At 37.3% G+C, this 17,299-nt stretch overlaps 2 protein-coding genes across 3 annotated transcripts; one reads left to right on the plus strand and one right to left on the minus strand.

The window, feature by feature from the left end:
- Window positions 1-2,546: 2,546 nt before the first annotated feature.
- guca1aa (guanylate cyclase activator 1Aa) lies at window positions 2,547-5,454 on the plus strand. The gene is made up of 4 exons (XM_014004268.1): window positions 2,547-3,004; window positions 3,858-4,007; window positions 4,091-4,184; window positions 5,307-5,454. Exons 1-4 carry the CDS (start codon window positions 2,807-2,809, stop codon window positions 5,432-5,434), a joined length of 570 nt encoding a protein of 189 aa, XP_013859722.1. The 5' UTR covers window positions 2,547-2,806; the 3' UTR covers window positions 5,435-5,454.
- On the minus strand, window positions 3,360-17,241 carry orc5 (origin recognition complex, subunit 5). 2 transcript variants are annotated; one of them, XM_014004264.1, is made up of 16 exons: window positions 17,019-17,241; window positions 16,828-16,948; window positions 15,356-15,448; window positions 13,130-13,315; window positions 12,692-12,766; window positions 10,936-11,047; window positions 10,627-10,757; window positions 10,492-10,540; window positions 10,217-10,307; window positions 10,072-10,127; window positions 9,800-9,912; window positions 9,632-9,679; window positions 9,431-9,541; window positions 7,870-7,982; window positions 7,574-7,657; window positions 3,360-4,238 (listed from the first exon to the last, which is right to left on the minus strand). In XM_014004264.1, exons 2-15 carry the CDS (start codon window positions 16,939-16,941, stop codon window positions 7,612-7,614), a joined length of 1,338 nt encoding a protein of 445 aa, XP_013859718.1. In that variant the 5' UTR covers window positions 16,942-16,948; window positions 17,019-17,241; the 3' UTR covers window positions 3,360-4,238; window positions 7,574-7,611. The 2 variants fall into 2 exon arrangements, with proteins under 2 accessions (XP_013859718.1, XP_013859719.1); XM_014004265.1 differs by lacking the exon at window positions 3,360-4,238 and adding an exon at window positions 5,667-5,749.
- Between the last annotated feature and the right edge of the window lie 58 nt (window positions 17,242-17,299).

The following is a 17,299-nucleotide window of genomic DNA, read 5'->3' on the forward strand; positions in this document are numbered from 1 at the left end:
CCACCCCTGAATTTAAAGTTTTTTGCTTTATCTGCTTGTTTTATTTTAGTACTATTTTGTATCAATGTAAATATTTTAAATGTGCCTCCCAGTGTAAAATATCAAGTTTTATCTAACAGTATTTGAGTAAAACACAGAACAACTGTACGTGTTACATTATTTGATCAAACATCAGTTGGTTTGAGAGCTTTCATTTCTCTGTAGTTTCTGAAAAAAACAGTTCTGCATTTCTTTAAAGTCCAAAAAAACATTTCATATTTCAGAACCAGACTGATCTAACATATATGAAAAAGTATTTTTTACATCCAGTTGTCTCAGATGGAATAGATACATTGAGTCCAAATGTGACAAAACGTTGAACAAGGGGTCAAAGAGAGAAACTGAGACAAAGTGTAAACACGTGAAAGTCCTTCTCAAAATCTAAACCAACAGGTTGGGCTGGATTGAACTCACTTCCACCCCATCTCTTCCTATAAATTTGTTCAAATTCCTCTACTTCCTGTTTGACAGTCTGGCCTTTCAACTGTCTTGGATTGATTGGAGCACCTGCAGCAAATATTTGGGTAACTTCACTTTAATAGAATCATTGATTTGGACTCTAGAATCTCCTCAAACTGACTGGATGTCTTCAGGAAGTTTAGCCTAAAGCTCTGCTGGTTTCTGGAAACTTCTGAAGATTTCTCTGAGAGCTTCCAGATCCGGCGATCCTTTGAGTTGAAGGTTTGAGTTTGCAGAAGGTCCAGCAGAACGAAGAGAAGAACGAGACAACTTCCTGTGACTTTTCAAAGCAGTTTTTTTTTTTATAAGCTGTTGAACAAATTTAGATGAAGTTTGACTTTTTGTCGTGTGTTTTTGTGGTTGGTTGAAAAWTTTGAAGATTCTCCTCCAGAAGTTGAAGTGCAGCAGTGGCCTAAAGTTCTTGGTGTTCCTTACCTTGATGAGTTGAAGTCACATTGAGTCAGTTTGATGTGATTCTAGAGTCCAAATGATGGGTACTGAAGTCCAGAGATCCAGGAGTGAACGATGCAAACAGACGGTCAGAGCAGTGATAAAACTGAAGGTGCTGCTGGTTGTACGCTGCTTTTATCTGTGTGGATGTCGAGGAGACGAGGACTTTTCCCCTTCTGCCATCAGCTGGGAATCAAACCCAAGTTCTTCAGCTCTTAGGAAAGTGAYGAGCTGACGTCTCCGGAACATTAACCAAACTGTAGTCACGTTTGAATGATCCTCTCTAAAATTTAGATCTCAACTTTCAGAAAGCTCAGATTCGATTTTTTAATTACTCAACTTAAAATTCACGTTTAACAGAAAACAGGTTCAGTTACCAGCAGGATTTGAATCTTTGCTCTGTGTGACTTCAACCAGCTTATCCTCTCAAGTTTGTTTGAATGACAGAAATGATTCTAGTCTATTTTGGTTTGACAGTTCAAAAAATACTTTAATTTTAATCTCCAGGAGGGATTTGAACCCACAACCTCTAACATCAAATGTGTCATCATCCCTCTGAACGTTGCTGTGGTTTCTGAGACCGTTTGAGTTTTTATTAGAAGTTTGTCACCATTAAAGTCAGATGATCCTGAGGTTTGAACCCAAGTTCTAACATCCTGAGCTGTTCAAGTTTTACCTCTGTTGACTTTTAAAAGTAAACCCACCTCAAATATTTGTTACGATACTTGTTGCCTTCTAGTTTTGTTGTCAACTCAAAGTACCTTAGGTCATTCTTAGCCGGTCAGAGGACAATCCCTCCCAACCACCAAACAAAATCCTAACTTCTGAATGCAGCACACTTTTACTATTTATTGTTATTTAAAAGCACTTAGAGAAATGATTTTATGCTTCTTGTGCTKAGACCAAAAAGCTTCAAGGTGTTTTGATCCTATTTCCTCTAACTTGATCTGTAAAGACTTTTTAAGTCAGCGGTGTTCAAATAAATGTCTTCACTAATCTTCAGTAATCTTGTTCATCTGCAGAATCAAAACATTAGTTAAGCTGCAAATAACTTGGACTTAGAGGTTATTCAAATACTTTGGGCTTTTTTGGGGTTTCAATTTAAAAATCTGGACAAATAAATTCAACTTTATTTTCATTCAAGCTTGAAAGTTAAAAAAACTAAAGGGGCAGCTGGTATTTATAAACTTGCTGTTTTAGTGATTGCGGATTATATTTGTATTGAATGACTTTACTCAAATGATCAGTTTTAAACATCTTTTTAAATGAACCATGCCCATTTAACTTAATAAAAAATATACGCAAATAACACATTTTTTAAAATATTTTTTTAAACATTGGTTTCAGTTTTTCTTTAAACTGAATTTTGCATGGAAAACGACTAATTACTCATTTTTAATCAAAGGTTGCACAATATTGGATAATTTTAAATTCATTGTGCAATAAAAAATGTTTACATTTATAGTGAGTGATTGGTTTTTATCCCATCTGCTGCTCCACGTGCAGAATATGCTTCTTTATCAGGTATGATGAAAGTGCCTGCATGTGTTTGCACGTGATGAATGAAAGGGGTATCATCGTTGTCAGCACATCTCCAGGTAAATAGAACAGTCAACCTGTCCTTTTAACGAAGCGATTAGGATAATTAACTTACGAGTTTACGAGGATTAAAGGCAGATTAAAGCCAGTGAGAACAACAGGGGAGGGAGTGGAAATGCAGAGAACTACAAAAGGTCTGGACCAGCTGGCACTCTCACCCTAAGAAGGCTTCCAGTGTTGCGTGACTGTGAAGAGGAATAACCTCCGCTTCACAGTAGACCAGCGGCGAGGTTCGTTTGCAYCTTCAGCTGCTGAAGAGATGGGTAACTCGAACGGCTGCACCGTGGACGACCTGCAGGCTGTGGAGATGCACCTGTGGTACAAGAAGTTCATGACGGAGTGCCCCTCGGGTCAGCTCACCCTGCACGAGTTCAAGCAGTTCTTCGGGCTGAAGGGTCTAGACCAAGAGGCCAACGCTTACATAGAGCAGATGTTCCGAACGTTTGACATGAACAAGGTAAGACCAGCGACACACAGAAACTTACACAGTTTTAGACTGTTTAAAAATGTTCAGTTATTTTTGATCTGGTAATATTTGTTTTATTCATGGTTCTTCTTCCAGTTATCTTACGATTCGAGTGACTTATTTTTAATTCTAAAAGATGTATTTGCAGTAATTTAAATTTCAGTGTTATGGCATAAAAAATCAAATTACAACTTGTCATAGTTGACCATTTACACCACATTTTTACTCTAATAAATTTAGTGTCAACATTCTCTTTTACAACCCAAAATGGTCCCAATAAAAAGTTTGGGACATTGAAATATTCCAGAGTTCTCTAACCAAAATGTGACTGACAATGAATCCAGCATAAAATGTAGACAATTTAATCAGCTAATTAATTCATTAAAACATTTACATTATCTATTAAGTTAAAACATCTGATTGGATGGTTTTAATTATTTAGTAMAACACAAAAAAACAGAGTTCATGTTTACTCAATCAATCCCACAAACTAGAAAACGTTAAGTCCCAATTTCCTCTCAGATCAGTTTAATTGGGAGCACTACGTCATTGCAGGATTCCCATTGAAGAAGCTATATTTGTTCCTTTCCTGGTACAACAAAAGGTCGCTGTAATCTCTGCGCTTGATTGGACAAAGAGATTATCTTTAAGTCGATGCTTTGATGGTAGGACTCTTTGTGACACAGACAGATAATCCTCTGTCTTGGTTTAAGAACGGAAAACAGATGTGGAGTATCCCGTTGTTTCCTCATTAAAAATGTAAAATGTCCGAGCAGGTAAGTTGTACGTCACAAAGTGCGGTTTGGCACAGTTCTGACATGGATCTCGCTGCTCATTTCTGCAGGACGGCTACATAGACTTCATGGAGTATGTGGCCGCTCTGAGTCTGGTGATGCGAGGAAAGATGGAGCACAAGCTGCGCTGGTATTTCAAACTCTACGACGTGGACGGAAATGGCTGCATCGACCGGCACGAGCTTCTGAACATCATCAAGGTAGAGTCGCGCCCGTCACGGTGCATTTTCATTAAACTTGTCCTCAATGCRGAAAAGCTGATTTTCTCCTCCTCCTCCTCCAGGCCATCCGTGCAATCAACGGGAATGAAAATCAGGATGCAACAGCAGAGGAATTCACAAACCGTGTCTTTGATAGGATTGATATAAATGGAGATGGTGAGTGTGTGGAAACACGGGTGGGCGGACAAGGTTTAGAAATTTAAATCCAGCCTGAAAATAGGAACAAAAGAAGGGGAAAACAGCACTGGTTAAATGCCAAATAAAACCAACGATAAAACTTTAAACACCCTGCTAATGTACTGGCTGCTTTTCATTTATTAATAAAGACCATATTTAAAAGAACAGGTTAAGTTCAGTCACTATGAAAACTAAATTTTCTTTTAGATATATTACAGTATTGTTACATTTTAGATATTAGATTTGTTTTAAGTTTACAGTTTAATTGTTGCCAATGAAATACTTTAAAGGTGTTTTATGTACTTGTATTTATGCATCATTAACAAATTTGAGTTTCTCTTAACTGTAATTTAGTCACATTTTAATGTAAAATTCTTAAAAGAATATCAGAACCCTTTTTTTATCTACTTGAAAATTTAGAAAAATAATTATTTCTATTAGCAAACACACTGGTCCAACTGAGAGGTTTGATGGTACATTTTGGGTTGTATAGATGTTTGATAACTAAAACTTTCAAAGAGAGAAAAATAATGCAGGTGATAAACAACCATACTTGTGTTTCATGTTTCATTTCTAATAATTCATATTTGAGCGCAATTCCTAATTATCAATGAGCTATAAATTGCAATAAATATTGATTGCAGCTTAAAGAAAATGTAAAGATGTATATTTTCAAGTTAAATAAGATTAACGTGAGCTGTGTTCATATGCATACACTGACGTTTTCTTTTGTGGTACTGTATTTTATTTAATTGCTCAGGTTGTATTTAGCTCATTTAAACAATGAAATCAACTGAAATAGAAACAGCAGTGAAAATTATATATGTCGGTGTAAAAGAAATGTGCGTTTAGTAGCTATATATGATTTAAGATATTCGTAATATTTAGACATGCTGAGATTTTAAAAGAAAGGGGGAGAAATCTAACTAAAAAACTAAAAGAATTTCTTAAACTTTTTAGAGAAAAATGCAGATTAGAAAGAGTTCTTAGAGTTTTAAAAAAAGTGTGCGTCAATTCCACAAACTAAAAGATTTAAAGTAAAATATATAAAAATGGAGTACTTGGTCGTTTTTTAACTAATTGTACTTTTCTCCAAAACAGGTGAGCTCTCTTTGGAGGAGTTTGTGGAGGGTGCTCGCAGTGACGAAGACTTCATGGAGGTGATGATGAAAAGTTTAGACCTTCGTCACATCGTGGCCATGATCCACAACAGGAGGCGCAGTGTTTAGGATCAGTCCGTCCAACTACCTCAACCTCATCCCAGATTTGACCCGAGTGCTTCAGAATGCTGCCTCCAGTAATAAACAAACAATCCAAAGGTCTTTTATATAAAGCGAGATTTCAATTAAGATTGAATTTATCTTTGTGCGATGGCAGCGCGCCGCTAACGCTGACATATTCTAAGTTTAACCTCCAAAGTGACACATGTGCACTTTAAATGGGCTGACTCATTCAACCCTCAGACTGGTCATTGTCCTTGTTTAATGAAGGCGAGCTCTCCCAAGGCCACCCTGGCATGAAGGATGATCCCTCAGATGGACACCCTGAGGGATAAGGTAGAGAGATAATAGAGCAGAGTGCCAATTATGTGCACTCAACTGAGCTTCACAGATTCATTTTATTTCCTCAAACTTCTGTTTACCAGGCGAGAGCCTGTGGGATTTACAGGAGACAGTCTCTGCAGAGAGTTGAATCCTGTCCTAATTTGATTAAGTCTGTGGCCGTGAAACAGTTAAGGGTGACGTCTCTAGAGAGAATCAGTGGAGTGTGTAAATGTTATCTTTTTGTATATTCTCATCTTTTGTACATAACATATTAAGAATTATAAGAAAAAAAAATAAAGGCTTATTTTGTAGCCTTTCTGTGTGGGTGTATGCTTCTTGGCTTCTTATTCTGGATCTCTTCAGATGGAAGACTGCAGAAATTCTTCAATTTTCTGTCCATTTAACACCAAAAATAAACAAGAAAAATGCTAAACTGTGACTTATTTTGTTTCTTCTCTCAGATTAGTTTTATATTTTACAGGTTGATGCAGCACAAAACTGAACCATGCACAGAAAAATATTTAGCATGAATGCGAATGTAACGTTACAGTTTTGGTAACGTCTAATGGAACAGGAGAGGATATCAGTCGTGACTTTCTCTCTCTCTCCTGCCAAATAGAACTTGATATCATTCACAGCTGTGCTGGCCAGAGGCAATACTGCTAAAGTGGAAATCTGCAGCTCCACCTGAATTAGAGAGGTCCTTTATTTTCTTAAATTGGAAAAAATCTGGCTGACATCAGCTTGAATAATTTGAAATAATGAGTCTCTTTGAATCATGTTTTTCATATTCATATATATATACAGTATATATATATAGTTGGCATTTTGCAGCACTTACATGAATTGAGAATGATGGTTCTAATATACAAATTTACAGTTTGCATTGAAAGCATAACCTAAACTACTTTTAAGGCCTCATTTTAAAAGTCTTTATAGTTTAACAGTTTGTGCCGTAGCTGATGAAGATTTTCAAGGTTTTATTTGTAAATGCTCAAAAAGTCTCACTTTTCAAAGTAAAACTGATTTGTAAAAAGCACCAAAATATCTGCTGCTCTAAATTTCTACATACTGAAGTTCAAAATCGACTTTATAGAGTTAAATGGTAACCAGTCTCTTAAAAAGTCAACTGAAGATAATTTTATATAGTACTTCTTAACATACGAGTTACAAGAGTGAAACATAAAACAAAACTAAGAAAAAGATCAGTGATGCAAAGTTCAACACGTTTCCTCCCTAAAATTTCTTTAAGGTATTTCAAGTTTTTACCTACAGGGGTTAGAATTAAATTCTGGTCAAGCTCAAAAATATTGGGGATTATTTATTGTCAAATGTGGAGAAAAAAAGGTTTGCATTCGCCCTATTTTCGCAGCATTATCCTCAGACAGTGCAGTACTTCAGCAGAGATAAAAATCTGCCTCTGAGCAAGGACAGTGACTCACCTGTATGTTGCCAAAATGACTACATGTCAGGAAAAAACTAGAGGCACCACAGTCATCTTCATTTGCATTATTTGACACAAAACTATTTGCATTTATCCCTCCAATACATCAAACTATTTTTTATTACAAGTCTCTTTTTGACCGTTTTTTTTTTATTTAAATCAATATGATAAAACAACTAAAGAAAGATCAAGTCACATTGTAAATATCAGGTTCAAGTTTTACAAATGCATGTTTCAGATGCTCAGAGTCACATCCATCTGCCACAAGGGGGCAGCGACATTATCAGATTGACTTCCCTCACAGCCATTCCAGCTGTTTATTCTGCCAAACACTTGTTCTTAAGTGAATTCTTGCAGAAATAAATCCTTTTTTATCTTACCGTCAGCATGTGTCAACTCTTCTCCACGCACCGCAGGCTCACAGGAAATCGTACAGATACTTCACAATATCAAAGTTCACAGTCCTGGAAGATAAATCACACCAAGCACATTCTCTTTAAGACGCTGGAAAAGGTCAGTTCCTTTAAATAATTCAGCCAGACTCAGTCACGTGATAAGAGACGGACGTACACACACACACACACACACACACACACACACNCACACACACACACACACACACACACACACACACACACACACACACACACACACACACACACACACACACACACACCTGGATATGGCAGAAATGAAGTCCAGAGAAACGGCACATTTATACTTTGGGGCATCGAGCTGGTCGCTGTGGCTGACCTGAACCAGCAGCTGTAAGGTCACCAAGGAGGAGATCTGAATGGAGAAAAAAACAGATTGATTCCTGATTTTATAAAACATAGCTCCTTTATTTAACTRAAGAGGCACTAAATGATGAAAGGCAACAGCTCAGATATAAGCTGAGCGCAGCTTCTCAAAACCCCTTTATTCAGAGTCCTAAACAAGTCTTTATTTGGCTTCAGAGCTATGGAAAGCTTATCTACAACCATTTGTTTAATAAACTAGATTTAAAATTAAAGAGCACACAACTTCCTCTTAAATACTGTAAAATATGTAACATATTTTGTTCGTTCTCACAAGTTTTGTTCTGGAAAATGGTAAACTTGTGTGAAATCATCTGTTATCCTGAGGTTTTGACCAACTTTAGGAAATTATTACACTTCAGTATTCAGTTTAACAAAGTAAAGAGGCAGAAAATAATTCCACTGTTTATAGTCAAATGCCAGCATCTAAACACTCCTGATAGATTATAAAACATGCAGATTGATTGTGCAGAATGTCATAAGAGCATCTCTCTGACTGAAGCATTGGCCTGGATTGATATAATCTGAGTCTTTGTASCAAGCATAGACAATGAGGAAGTTTCACTAAAAGACGATGCCTTCAGGAAAGGTTTAAACATTGTAAAATCCATGAGACAACAGAGAAACAAGCTTAATCTTTTGCCGACATTTGTTTGCTTAGCTAATCCTAAAACTTAGCAAAAGTGTGGTAAAAGGCTTTGCAAGTGCAGTGAATGTAAAGCATCCTCATCAATCACAGAAATATAAATGTTTGCAAAAAGAACGTCAAAAATCACAATTACAAGAAATAAAATATTCACATAACAGTAAACAGGAAGATGTTTGCCAAAGTAAAAGTTACAAAATAAATATACTGACAGATGGCTAAATGTTTACCATGGCCCATTTCTTGTTTTATTAAAAAGAATGTATTAAATTAAATAGTATTTTTGCCTGAAATATTAAACAAAGGTTCGTGTCTTCCATGATTCAGATGGGTTTTTATTCATTCAGCAGTTCACACTTCTTTCATCTTTTGACAGATAAGATTTAAAACATTAAATCCCTTTTTATAAAGAACGGGTTGCTTTCAGGCAAGTTTATCTGTGCTTTGTATTCAGGTAGTCAAAAAAATCTAAAATGCTTCTCATATAGCTTTTATTAAAACTAAAAATCCTTTATTTTAGTGATTTAACACCTGACGTGACAAGGCAGCTTCCTCATTTCTCTGCTGAAGACAAACTTTTCAACTTAAATCTGAGTTAAACTACAGCTGCTGTTCTGAAACTTTCACATTTAGAGACTTTATGTTCATATTTGAATTATAAAATTTCTGTCTTTTATTAAGAAAACAACCAGCATAAATACTATATAAAGAGAAAGAAATAACTTTTCTCTAATAAACACATGTAAATAAAAGGTGATATAAAAGTAAACTGTTTTGCTGAGCTGAAGTCAGACCTGGGAGAAGATGCTGGCGGTCGGGGCGACTCTGCTGTCCACAACGCTGTAGAAAATGGCGAGCAAACGGTCCAGAGGAAAGGGCTTCGGCCCCAGAAGGTGGTTACTCGTCTTAAAACAGACAAATTGTACAGCATTAAAWTTTAATCGCTTCAAATATAAAATAAGGAACTTAAACCAGAGCATGATCAGGAAGTTCACCTTTTCATTTTTCTTCAAGAAGTTTGTTTTTCTTATTTTGCCATGATGCTGTGGAGCAAATAGAGGGAAATTAAATTTTACAAATCTATCGACAAGATCCTTCATTTAGATGGATAACCCTGAAGAGACAAAACAGATTTTTACGTGACGAAGATAAAATGAACGAACCTTCAGAAAGAAGCGTTTATCTGTGCGGGCAGGGTTGTAGGAAGCCAGATAGGCAGCAATCAGCAGAAACTTGGAATAATAAGGAAGTTCAACGTGAGTGTGAGCCGACAAACCTTTGAAGAGTAAAAAAAAAAAAAAAGATAAGCCACCACCCTCACACGCTTATTTATAGCATTATTTTGACCTCATAGACTAAAATATAACAGCAGAATCAATCTGTGAAGCTCAGGGTGTCGTCACTCAGTGCAACACAGTTTCATGTGTGTTAGCACCTCTCAGAGCTCCGGTTTCCTGTTCCTCCATCTGCTGCATGTGTTCCCACTGAAGACTGCAGGGAGACAAGATAAAGATAAGTTTGAATCTGTTTGAAAACAGACCAGAGATCAGGTAAATAGTAAATTAATCAACTCTTAACACCTGGACACCTCTCGGAGGTAAACGGTCTGCATGGCTTTCTTCAGATGAGGCTCGATGTTTTTCCACAGCTTGTGTGTGTCGGTCTCTTTCACTAAATATAAATATCCACAGGGAGAGCATGTTTGTTAATATTTTGTATATTGTGTTGAAATCAGCAAGCAAATTTAAAGAAAAGTCAGTTAAAATCAGCATAAATAGGAAAATATGATTAAAAACCCAACTAATTTCTCTAATAAAACACGTTTTTACATTACACGTTGAGGCTCATCTGTTACCTTTTCCTGCTTCTAGAGGCTCACAGAACTTTGGAAAGTTGAGAGCAGCCTGGTTAGACAAAAGAAGAAATCATTACTGATGCAATAAACCAACCTTAAGGCTGCAGTAACTGTGGAGAGTTTAGTGTTTCTGACCAGGTGTCGCAGCTCTCTGAGGTCCCGACAGACCGAGTAAAAGACTCCCAGAAGGATGTTGATGTAAGAGGAGTAAAACTCTGCTGAATAAGAAGGATGTCTGTCCCTGGACAGGACCTGCTGCAGCTCACCTACGAACAGACAAATCTCATAGTTTCAATTTATAAAAGGTGGTGCTTTGTGAAGAAATCCTGCTCTACAGTTGCCGTTGGAGGTGTTGGAATAAATTCACAGGTRCGGATCTCACACCACAACCCTGCAGCGAAGCGTTCATCATTATTATGCAGTGTTGYGTGAGAACGTTAATACCTTTACTGTAGTCGGGGAAATGGAGCAGGAGAGGTTCAAAGCAGCCGGTGTTTGGTCTGAATGTGTCCCAAACTATTTCACTAAGCAGTATGACCGTAACGTTGTCCTCCACCTGAGAACAGCAAATATGTCTCATCTCAATGGTTTTATTATGCATTAGTGAATTCAATTTGACAGTTTCGACAATAGTTCCTAAATTACACCTGAATGCATGAAGCCTCAGGTTCTGAAACACAAAGGGTGTAGAGGTTCATAATTTCCCATGTGTCCCTAAAGTATGTTGTTTTTCCTAAGCTTAGCTCCCCAAAGCAAGAAGAATTTTCATTTCAACTGTTTACTTATAAAAACAGATGAGATTAGTTTACATTTGCGCCAGCTTTGCAGAAATAAGCCAAGAGTGAGGGCTTGTTTTCGCTTCACAAAACGCACTTTGTGCATCTTGCTGCTACTTTACTTTTTTCTTTTTCTAGTATGCTGACAAAGTCTCCGAGCTGCCAAAAAAAAAAAAAAAAAAAAAAGTGTCAGCGAGTCTGTAAACTCGCTGTGATGCTCACTGAGAAAATAGAAATGTAGCTTGTGCTGTGTGCAGGAAGAAAGTCACAAAAACCACAGCTTCACAGAAGAAAGTGGCTCATTTTATATTCTGTTTGAAAAAAATAATACGTTTACCAACAACAAACCAAATCTGTCAATCGCAACAAACAGCATTATTAGAAGGGGGTTAGTTTGAGTCTAATTAGTTCAACACAGAAAATAAAAGTAAAGGTTAAAGTGTGAATAAAGTTTCAACTTTCATTATTATTAGTGCAACCTGTCTCAAAATTACACTCCTTCTAAACACTGTAACAGATTTTCTGACTGATAACTGAATCTACATACACTTTTATGTTTTATTTACATTAATCAGTTACTTTAAACAGTAAGAAAATCAACAGGTTTGTAATTATTTTAGTGTTTGACTCCATAACTTCATTGTTAACCATGACATCATATCTGGGGCGAGACCAGGTTTTCTATAAACACTGTAAGAACACGTGATGTGATGCGATTTTGTCCGGATCTCTTAGGGTTTGGTCAGGATGGACCACAGCGATGAGATAAACTTTGTATGTCTGAGAAGAAACATTCAAGGCCAAGTACTATTCTTTTCAACTGGAACTGGATTAATTATGATTATTTTTTTCTGACTTGCTCCACGAATAATTGACATTTTGCCCAATATGAGCTTCATTCAGCTAGTTTTAAATTTGTGCTATTGCTGCAACAAAACCAACAAAATCCTGAAATTGTAGCAAAAGAAGAGGAAATTAAAAAAAAATATGATTGAGAATAATGTTAAAGTTACTGAAAATCCATCAGTATGTGCATGTCAGCAACAAACTCTTTACCCTGTGATTGTTTTAATACAATAACGTGCATTTGATTTACAAAATCCTTCCTTTTTACATCAACCTCCATATGTTCATACATCTAGAGCCTAATTATCACATCAAAATACCACACGGCAGCACTGACGCACAATCACATTAGAGGCAGATTCTCAGCTTTTACAGAAATAAAAGAGAGCGATCACTTGAGTCTTTAATTAAAACAGTGAGTGGTTGCTTTCCTTTCGAACAGCATTATGAAAGAGCTCTTTACGCTCGGCTCAAGGACACTTCTTACACATGAGGCTTTTCCCTTCATCATCCACACAGCGGAACAACAAGCCTTATCTAATAAAAGTCACAAAAAAAGACATGCTGTACTTTCTCACCAGTTCCTGAAGACGGAGGAGAGCAGGGAGGAGGTTGGCTTCAGCGTCYCTGAGAAGTTCAGCTTTTTCCATTATCTGAAAGACACACAGACGCGGCATGTTTCCCTCTGTAGTATTTATACTCACTAAAAGGAAAAGCTGTGAATGAGTGTTATGGGGAGTGAAAATGTGATATATGAGCAAACACTTTCAGCCAAAGCTCTAGATTAAATTCACACCTGTTCTGGCTGAGAGAGAGAGAGAGAGACAGAAAAAAAAAATTCTCCAGGCCAGAACATCTGGAGCTTTGTTCAGCATTTGTCTCAGAAGTAATCACATTATCATTCAAACCGTATGAGGCACAAAGAATAAACAACTAGATGTGTCATGGACATGGACGCTCTGCCGTGCCGAGTGAGGAGTGACGTGTTGGATTTGGCTTAAAAGCTCAGAACTCACGATGTATCGCGTCTGCTTGGCAGGAAACTGGGAGGAATGTTGCTTGTAGATGCGTACAAAGTCAGACAAGGAKGGACTGCGAGGGAGCAGAGAGGCAGCATCGACGCCAAAGAAGGACAGCAGCACTTTTTCAAACAGCAATGTGGCAGAAACACACTCGACACAGCTGACCGAGGCATGAGGAAGCTGCAGAGAGATGATGAAAGATGAGCTGATGTTTGTGGAGTACATATACAACCATCACTCTGACGCAGTCTTCTGATGTTGCAAATTGAACACACACAACTAAGGCTTTGTTCACACTGCAGGTCTTAATGCTCAATTTTAATTGTTTGCACAGTCATTGCACAAACATTAGCATGTGTAGATCGATTCTGTTGTTATAGTACAATTCAGGCAACTACAGTATATTTATACTGCTATATTGATTCTTTCCAATGTTAACATTTCTGTAACAGGAGATAATGACAACAGAAAGAAACTCGATTATTGATCCCATAGCATTGATACGATCCAAAATGTTTTTATAATAATGTTAATATTGTATGTTGGTGTAAATAATCAGTTCTGTAGTTGAAGACATGTAGTTTCTAGCTTTAAGCTACATGACTAATAATATTATCGGCATCGACCCTGACCTCCATGACAAAACAGTTGGATGACAAAAAAACAAACACACACAGATTTGGGTCCCATTTGTCAGCTGTGTGAACGTAGTCTTAGTCAGGCCCTAATGTACTTTTTCATATCTCAGAGTTAAAGGCTCAACCTTTATTTTAGATACTCTTTATTTTTTATCCATAAAAAATATCATTTTAAGACGGCTGCATTATTCTAAAATTAAAGCTTTTTAATACGCAAGTTTGTTTTCTATTGTCATTTCTAAAATGACGCATATAATTAAAAGTATTCAAGTATTCCCGGGGTCTGTGACTGTCTGCTGGGGCTCGGGGCCTCTGGACCTGTCGGTCTTTGGCCTGGAGGCGGTGCGCCCTGGGAGCCAAGACCTCTGTGCCCTTTCCTGGATCTGCGGCGGGTGCCGGTGTGGCACATGAGTTTGTCGCTGCTGGCCCCGGGGGCTGTGCGTGTGGTCRCTGGGGGGACTCTCCCAGTTCTCCCCTATGGTCTGATCTGGGGGGTGGGTGGGCGGATCTTCCCGTGCGGGTGCCCCTTCGGGCTCTGCGCTCTAGATCCCTCTCGGGCCCTTGGGCTCTGGTCTTCCCTATGTCTGCCTCGTGTCTTGGGGGTTGGGTCTCCGGTCCTCCACAGTCACTATTAAATATTCCATTGGAGAAATCTTGTATATACACGCATGTTCACAACTGCTCACARACAGGTGTTCTGATCCGGGGGGTTCTGACAGGTCACTGAGTGTGTATAAATGTCTGTGTGTATATACTGACAATATTTATGAATGTAGGCATGTATGTATGTATATCTTTATATATGTATGGGTATGTGTATATATTTATATATGCCCTCCATGTATTTATCCATTTATTTTTCAGGTGAGCAGACAGATGTTGAGTGTGTGGTCCTGTGTTTTGTTGGTGTTTATTTAATATACTTCTAATCTCTATTTCAATCTTTCTAATTACTTCTCTCTCTTTCTCTATTTTCTCTTCACTCTAAAAAAAGTCACTGATGATGAAGAAATAAATAAACTAATAATATTTAGTTTCGTTTTCTACTGAAGTGACAAAAAAAGTATTCAAGCGATGCCCACGTTTAGTTTACTGACAAGTTTTTAGGACAACTGATAAAATCTAATATTTTTAAGGACTCAACGGTTTGATAAAACAGATTATTTAATACCTAATATTTTCCAAAGGTTCAAATAAGCTGGAAAGAGTCTGGAAGTTCAGATACAAGCTTGTTCAACAGTTTGTCCTCCAAATCATTTTTTAATGTTACTTTTAATAAAGGAAGAGAGGGTGGGTTTTAATAAGTTTATACTTCCACCCACTCCTTTGAACGTTGATTATTTACTGTATTACTGTCATTTTATTTGTCATTTATAACGTTCAATAAACTTACAATACAAATACGAATTATCCTGAAGAAAAGCACAATAAAAATTTTCCTACTTTGCACAATACTGGAATATATAACAAGCACAAAAAATTATATACACATATATACACTACATCCACACATATATACACACACATGTATCTGTATGTTTACAAAGACATTCAATAACTGGACAGAAAACATCTCTCTCACCTCCAGTTCCTTTAATAAAACGTCAATCACATAACTCTTCCCTGAGGATCGATGACCAAAGATAAAGAGTGAAGGGTAGCAGTACTGCTCTGGCTGAAAGAACACAAATAAAAAAACCTCTTTAGCTCTTCTGCTTTTATTGAAATAATCAAAACCTTATATGATTTTGACACTAGAAATCCAGTGGCAAATCATAAACTGTTATAAATATAACAAATATTTTAAATACAGTAAACTCACACCCATAGAAATCTTCCTCTATCATAACACTAACTTTTTTCCATCCATCCACCCATTATCTATACCCATTTATTCCTTTCAGGGTTGCGTGGGTCACTGGTGCCCATATCCAGCAGTCACAGTGCGAAGGGCAGGGTGCACCCTGGACAGGTCACAAGTCTATCACAGGGCCACACATAGAGACAAACGAGACAGACAACCACTCACACTCTCACTCACACCTAGGGACAATTTAGAGTTATCAATTAACCTAACAGTCATGTTTTTGGTGTGCTGGAGGAAGCCGGAGTAGCTGGACAGAACCCACGCATGCACAGAGAGAACATGCAAAGTCTACCCAGAAAGGTCCCCGGGCCGGGATTTGATCCAGCGACCTTCTTGCTGAGAGGCATCAACTGAGCCACCCATAACTTTTCTAGACTTGTAATTATCACACAAAATAACTGATATAAATTTAAATAATTGCAATTTTGTCCGCTGCTATATTTATGTAGTTGTGTCCCAATATGTTGGTATCAGCCCTGAAATCAGCCTCAAATACTTGTACTTTAAAAAAAAACCATCGGCCTACTTTAGATCGATACCTTTCATTTTCTTTTCTGACTGAAGATTTACCTATTGCAACTCTATATTGTTTTAACTTTGAACCATCCTCTCTCCATCACCTGCAATTACTCCAAAACGTTGCTGCTCGTCTTTAAACAGGACAYATCGATCCAGTTTTATGAGATTTTTGTATTAATTTTAAGATTTTAATAAGTTCTATAAATAAAATTTACATTGAGGGTGATGATGTTTGTAGAATTTGATAGAATAGCTTCTCAAAAATCATCAAAACATACAAAGTTTGAGTGTTAACCTTAGTTCAACAGGCGAGCAACAAACACTATTTAAAAGGTGTATAAGCCGGTAGATTAAAGGTCCTGTCGCACTAGACAATTTATGCCAGCTTATGAACATTTAAGTCACCTACGTTGAAGATGGAACTGGAAAAAAATAAATAGGAAGCTTCTTTTTGGTGTGTACATAATGCAATTCTAACAAATTGATCAAATATATAACTTATTAGCAATTTGGACATAAAAAATGTGTCATCAGTTGTCTTGTGACAGGGCTTTTAGTCACGGTTGAAAATCACCAAATTATCTCTTTTACCAAATCACAAAGAAACAAAAACATAAATAATATGAACTTTCTTTTGTCAATATGTGGTCGCCCAGAAATCACATTACCTGGCCCATGATAGACAGCAACATCCCAGCCTGGATCTCCCTGCAGGGCAACAGCTCTGACATCCTCTGCAGCCTCTCCTCTTCGTATCCTGGCTGTTGTAACAATCCTGCCATCCTCCTACTACAACCATAAACCACTCAGTTTAAACTATGCAGTTCAAAATAATCCAACTAGAACCATATCAACCTACCTTTAACTCAGCTAGCCACAAAAACAACTTACTTTTCCACGAGGCTAAAGGCAACACCAATGTTTGGTGAAAAAGCGCTTCATACGAGTAAAAATGTTCAAAACTATAAATTATGTACACAACAGCAACTGTCAAAAGCGCTATGAATGAAAACAAACCGAGTAACGCGCTTTAAAAGCTATGAAAATACCATTTAAAACAGGAAACAAGAAGCCGACAGCTCTCTTCTTTCTCGCGCGCATTTGCGTCAGGAAACTGTCACGCTGTGTCCAGCCAATCAC

The sequence above is a fragment of the Austrofundulus limnaeus genome, unplaced genomic scaffold, assembly GCF_001266775.1.
Source record: "Austrofundulus limnaeus strain Quisiro unplaced genomic scaffold, Austrofundulus_limnaeus-1.0 Scaffold22, whole genome shotgun sequence".
Lineage (NCBI taxonomy): Eukaryota > Metazoa > Chordata > Actinopteri > Cyprinodontiformes > Rivulidae > Austrofundulus > Austrofundulus limnaeus.